General features: G+C 39.6%; 1 protein-coding gene across 2 annotated transcripts; it reads right to left on the bottom strand.

The window, feature by feature from the left end:
* On the bottom strand, nt 1–5,613 carry klf5b (Kruppel-like factor 5b). Of its 2 annotated transcripts, none has more exons than XM_041058010.1 (4): nt 5,485–5,613; nt 2,657–3,578; nt 2,485–2,544; nt 1–2,136 (listed from the first exon to the last, which is right to left on the bottom strand). In XM_041058010.1, exons 2-4 carry the CDS (start codon nt 3,564–3,566, stop codon nt 1,958–1,960), a joined length of 1,149 nt encoding a protein of 382 aa, XP_040913944.1. In that variant the 5' UTR covers nt 3,567–3,578; nt 5,485–5,613; the 3' UTR covers nt 1–1,957. The 2 variants fall into 2 exon arrangements, with proteins under 2 accessions (XP_040913944.1, XP_040913943.1); XM_041058009.1 differs by lacking the exon at nt 5,485–5,613 and adding an exon at nt 4,309–4,605.
* Nucleotides 5,614–6,394: the final 781 nt, after the last annotated feature.

Below are 6,394 nucleotides of genomic sequence, written 5' to 3'. Positions count from 1 at the left end.
TAATATTCAACACAAAACTTTTATTTGCATTATGAGAGTCACATGGCTTTGTAGCACAATTTATCAGTTTAGGTTACATCTTCATGTTATGAAGCTATGACAGAAAATATTGTAACACTTTAATGTGTGTCAACCATGTCAAAATATTTGTGTATATATTTTTTAAAAGTATTGCAATAATTCACTGGCACAAACTCCACTGAGCTGCTACCTTGGCTGGAGAAAGTGATGACAGTGTAGACTGAGACAATATTTCATAATCTGATCCTTCTTAGACTTTGCCAAGAAATAAAAATAAAGTCTCTGCAATTTAAAAAAAAAAAAAAAAAAAATTAAAATTTTCATACACCCAAAAACAATCAATGGACTGTATCTCAAACAGTAGACACAAAATATATACATCTTAACAAATTATAGAAACTTGGAAAAATCTATTTTGTCCAACTAGACTCAAATCATGAATAAATTTGGCCATGAATAGAAACTGATGTATTGTGGAAATAAGGAGGGGCAGCCAACATACACAATCATTATGGCAGAGTAGAGTACCTGATAAAAGAACATTGTCCCAATGGGGCAGCTTTGTTTTTCATTCATCCAAAAAAAAAAAAAAAAAAAAAAAAAAGCAAGCAGTTAAAGGCACTTTCAAAAGGTGTTTGAATACATGGATAGTAGTCAAAGAAACCAAAAGCGTTCACAGATGTTCAGACTGGCAGGTGCTCAGTCCAAGCCTAAAAAAAAATATATCTCAAACTCAGAGATACCACTTTGCAACCACTTAGAAAGACAAATAATCAGTGATATGATGTTGTAATCCTGTTATGAGCAGAACAAAATCCCTAATGTAACCAAAACAAAATCAAGATGGACGAACTTCAACTTGTCTATCATAACTTCAAGGGGAAAGAAAATAACTCTGACCTGCTGCTGAAATGTCATGTAGTCAAAACAGTTGGCGTGGCGTAAAACAAGCCCATCAAAATAAGTTAAACCTTTTCAGTAATTAAATAAAATCCATATAGTGATCATAAAATTCCTGTAATAAATGTAATAAAAAATGTACCATTTGGATTTATCTCTACCTAAAAGCATTTAACACTTTCTGTAATGTCCATATGTATGTTATTTTATAAGGGCATAGATATAGAACGTTCACAATGCAGTCCAAATGAATATGATTAATATCTCATAACCATTATCTTCCTTTCATTTCAGATAAAGACAGATTTTGTTTTGCTTTGAGTAAAGTTATCCCCAGTGACAAAGAATCCGATAACTCTGGCAGTGTTAAACTCAAGCTGTAAGCATTGCACTCACCACATGGTTCACCGGCTTGCAGACAGACCTCATCCCAACATTCATTTACTCTTCACGTCTTCGTACTGTCTTTTATGAGACCCATAACTTATTTAGGTACAACTTTAACTAACAGATGTGTTATTTTTTTATATTACACGCACTCTGTCCCTTTACCCTCTGGCCAAAACAACACATCTTGATCTACCTCAGCACTTACAGTATGGCAGTTTGCTATTTAAGTTAATTAAATAAATGCCCATATAATGCATTATAGATATAATCTGTACACTGAAAACCTTGAAAATTAAACACTGATATTTCCCAAAAACTTGTCCATGTATTTAGCAGTAAAACAAAATCTAAAGAAAATAATTATTATTTCATTATTACATTTGGCTAATCATTTTTGACTGACACCTTAGGAAAAGTCCTCCAATCTTGGACATGGAAATAAAATAAGGCAACAGTAATATTTAATCTTTTTACAATAAAAGAAAAAATTAGATGTGGGCCAGCACTGCTAAGAATATCTTCACTGGGAAGTAAGTGGAATAATCCATAGTTTTTAATTTGTCTGTTTGCTGATATGTAAGTGCCAGGTCTTTGTCCGTGTTTACTGAAAAATAAAAAGATTGATTTGATTTGCAGGAGGGCGTTTCTAGCGCTGGTGTCTCTTCATGTGGAGGGCCAGGTGGTCAGAGCGGGAGAAACAGCGGTTACATACTCCACACTGGAAAGGCTTTGCTCCGGTATGTTTCCTGAAGTGGCGAGTCAGCTCATCGGAACGAGCAAAGCGCCATTCACATCCCTCCCAGGAGCACTGGTAAGGCTTCTCTCCTTCAGCAACAAACCGACAGACAGACAAGACATATCTGGATGAATTTCCTTTAATAAATTACACTATTTAAAAGCACAGAATATTTTCCTCATTTCTCAAAAACCAATGAACTTTTGATGATGAAAAAACTGATACTACGCCTCAACTGTGAGCCATAAATCACAGCGTGTCCTGTCTTTCTCCCTGCCCCCTTTATGAGAGCTGCAGGGTTTATGTGATTTGACAGCAGTGAGATGTGGGCCAGGTCTGTCAGCAGACAGAATGCATCTGCATGCCAAGTACATTTTTCTGCCTGGCAACATCACCACTTTCACCCCAAAATAAGACTGCAACTCCAAACATTTTACCTGTATGTGTCCGTAGATGGGCTTTTAAATGAGAAGACTTGGTGTATACTTTCTTGCATCCTAAAAAAAGGAGCGCTCATTAAGTCCTTTCATGTTATGATTGAAAAAGGAATATTTCAGTTTTTATGCTGCAAAAAAATAAATTAAAAAAATAAAAATACAGAAGACGCACCTGGGACATGACAGTGATGAATCCGCCGCCTCTCCAGATCAGGATTATTCCTTCGATTGTACTTGACTGGAGCTGATTGGGCCAACACTGGGGACAGTGGGCCAATGCCTGGCGTTGTCTGAACTGGTGTCAGGCTTGAATGCTGGACTGGTCCAGCACCTGGACTTTGGACTAATCCGATACTGGAATTGTGGTCTGGACTTTGGATTGGTGCTACACTGGAAGTCTGTCCTGGATCAATGGGATTATGGGTCTGAATATTTAACTTAGAGGCGATGCTGGCTTCGTAGGAGGGAGGGGGGGACAGATTGTGAAGGAGCTCTTTTGCCCTTTCTGGACTTGGAGGCTCAGAGTTTGGCGGAGAAGGTGGCAAATAGGTTGGTCTCTGCTGATGGCCTACGTGTCGATTAAACTGAAAACATTCACTCTGAGGACTGCTTGTGGGTTTAGCAGAATTCTGCATTGGGCCTACATGGACGTTCCCATTTGGAAGACTTAGTGGGGCCATGGGGATGGAGTTCAGCTGCGACCCATGAACGAGCTGCTCCAAATCTGAGTTCAAAAGCTGAAACAGGGGCACATCCTGGAAGTCTGGCACTTCCTGTTTGATGAAAAAGTTGCCACTTGCTGTGTCAGCTGCACTAAAAACACCTGGAAGTGTTGGTGGCACTCCGTTGCCCTGACAGGTGGGGTGCATCAGGGAGTGTGACGGCTCTGTTTTAATCTGTCTCATAGTCCTGCAGAGACCAGGGTGCAGGTATGTGACATCAGGAAGGAGCAGGCTCATGTTGACGCTGTAAGGGGAGGCAAAGTCCTCTGTGAGAGGCGGCTCGAGCACCAGAGCGCCATCCCTGCACAACATTTTGGAATTTAAAAGGTCCTGTGGGTGTGGAGACAAGTAGCTGTCCATCTCTGATTTACCCTGAAAAACAAAAGTATAGGAAATATTATTAAATATTAAGTTGTGTCTGTTAATCAGACACAGTAAGATTTGGATTTATAGTCAGCACTGAATGTGTCATGGGCATTGAACGCCTCACTGGTGCGTTTTACTTCTTGTAAAAAAAAATTTCCAGGATGGATTCTTTAGCCTTTACTGATGTTAAAGAATCATAACATTTGGAAAATAAGAAAACCAGCCACGCTGAATATTTTTGTGGAGGCATTTTGGGCCTGCACTTGTACTGCCACATCAAAGACGCCCCCCCCCCCCCCCCCCCCCCCCCCCTTTACAAGCAGCAGACGCCCTTCTGAAACGCACCAACCTAAGCTGTTTGGAAATACATGGCTGAAATTAGAACATCCAGTTGCTCTGCAGCGCTATGCATCTCTTCCTCACAAGTTTCGGGAGCGGGTGCAACGCTTCACATCCCAGCCATGCCCCGCTCTCGATTCAGCCTAGTCAGTGAATGTCAGCATGAATCCACACATTCAAAGCTCCAAATTTCAGTCGCGGGATGGGGCAGCAGCCGTAAATATTACAACGCGTAAACATAAAGGCCTGCCTTCAATATCAGGCTCACGTCTATAAATGAAAACAGCCGGATTTGCTTTGATCAGCAACATACATTTTTTTCTACGTCAAACCAGCGGGCATCAGTAAACACTGTGATGCTCTGAGGCAGATGCAAAAGAAAAATGCAATCCCCTACCAAATTGTAATCATGAAAAGATGAAGTTCCCGGGATGGTATCCCTCGCGCTAAAGAGAACTTGTCCATGATCTTCACCTCTCAGACCGTCGGCTGTCAGTGGTGCGGCGGTTTTATGGAGAAACTGCGCGTCCTGCCCCGGAGCAACCCAAACATTATTCCTTACGGCAGCGGCCATAAAAGCAGAGGTACTGTCTAACTACCCGAAATCTTTAACAAATAAATTAAGCATAGGTGTTATTTAGTTTCGAAACAATCTGCACAGGCAAAGCAGCGGCTGTCAAACGTTCATTCTCCCTATTTTGCGCTGGCTTGTCAAATTACGCAACTGCTTGGTATCAGCGCGTCTGCAGGGCGGGGCTGAACATGTACAAAATAATAAACAGGACAACTAGGCGATGGGGATACACCTAATGTAATGAATACTGTGGTTGTGTGGTGAGGTAAAATGGCTGAGGAATAAATAGAAATAACCCGAAACACGTGGGGATAAAGAGGCAATTGAGGAAGATGAACGTGTCAGGTGTGTCCATGAATGAGCAGTTTATTCCCAGACTCCAAAATAAAGTGATTCATTGGTTTGATCAGTGCAGAATTTATCAGGGTCTCGCTGAAATGGCAGGGTGCCTTCTTTAACTTTTGCATGACTTTTGATATGTTTTAACTATTCAGAAGCCTCACAGACTTTTGTGGGCCAAAGAGTAGTATATAAAGTTGAATTTAAGGCAGTTAAAAAAAAAAAAGTTTACAAAGGTGATTCAGTCCTTTCTGACCTCTAAGAGACCTCTGTGTCTCACCTGCCACCACGGTGAATCAAGTTAGGACAATTTCCTATCATTTTTTAAGGCCAGTTTCTGCTTTTCTTTGAGCCTCAAGCACACTTGGGTCCTGGTCTGGCATGTTAAAAACGCCACTGCAGTGCAGCTGTCTGTCAGGACTGCATACTTGATGCCAACATTCCTGAACCAGCAGTGAAGCCTGCACACATATACTGGCAGTAGATGTTTCCATCAAAATAGCTCAGCATTTCACTCAAATACATTGCGTATCACTCTTCCATTCAGTGCTGATGATCTGTTCTGAAACTGCCTGCAGTAGTTTGAACTTTGTTCTGTAATAAAACAAACTAAACTGCAAATGCTGCATTCATTTTGTACTTATTTTATGCCTTACTTACCTTTTGTCATGACCTTGTAGGAACTTAGACATGCGATGTTTTTATCTGCCCTTTTTTGTTCTTTATATCCTCAGGTATACTCAAGATATTTGGCTCAGCAATGAAAAAAGAATCAGTAATCCAACCTCCAGCCCTCTTGAGATCACAGTGACAGCAGCTTTATACTTTAGCTTAACAAAACAAAATTGACTTGTCAGGATTTTGTTTTTTTTTTCCCACACAGGTGTATGAAGTATTACCCCGTGTCAAAGATAATGCCAATGCAACATGCTGGAACTGGAAACACAGGTATGACACAAAGTTGGCACAGATGTGGGGGCTAAGCAACATTTCACCATAAGAAGAAAAAAAAAATCAGTGTGTGTAAAGAAGTTTTCTTTTTTTTTTTAATGTGACATTTACTGCCACTCCCATCTATGTTTTTCTTCAGGCAGTTTTTGTCCCCTCATTAAAATAATGTAACTGCACCCACTCTAGGCTTGACTGAACACGTTTTAAATGCAAATATCTCTGAGGTTAGATAGGGTCATACAACAAGAACAACAAAATGTCAATACCATAAATTGTTCATCGTCTCATTTTAGGTCTTGTAGTTTTAATTTCATTTAGTAGTTTTAATTTCTTTTTTATTGTTTTACTGTAAAACTTTTAATTATTATTATTATTATTAGTAGTAGTAGTAGTAGTAGTAATAGTAGTAGTAGTAAGAATGGCATAATTTTTAGATCTTAAAACTTCTTATATTTTCAGAATGAGTCTGCACCAAGAACCTGTTTACATATTCCTATTTTTTCATGATGCACTAAAAAAAAAAAAAAAAAAAAAAAAATCTGAAACCTATTAAAATGACTGCTGATCATCCAATTAGGAGCTGACTGATTGCCTGTCATGTGCTGACCTTTCAAAGTGC

Source organism: Toxotes jaculatrix, chromosome 15 (assembly GCF_017976425.1).
Source record: "Toxotes jaculatrix isolate fToxJac2 chromosome 15, fToxJac2.pri, whole genome shotgun sequence".
Classification (NCBI taxonomy): domain Eukaryota; kingdom Metazoa; phylum Chordata; class Actinopteri; family Toxotidae; genus Toxotes; species Toxotes jaculatrix.
Note: the sequence above shows the minus strand (reverse complement) of the source record. Positions and strands in the feature narration are given on the sequence as shown.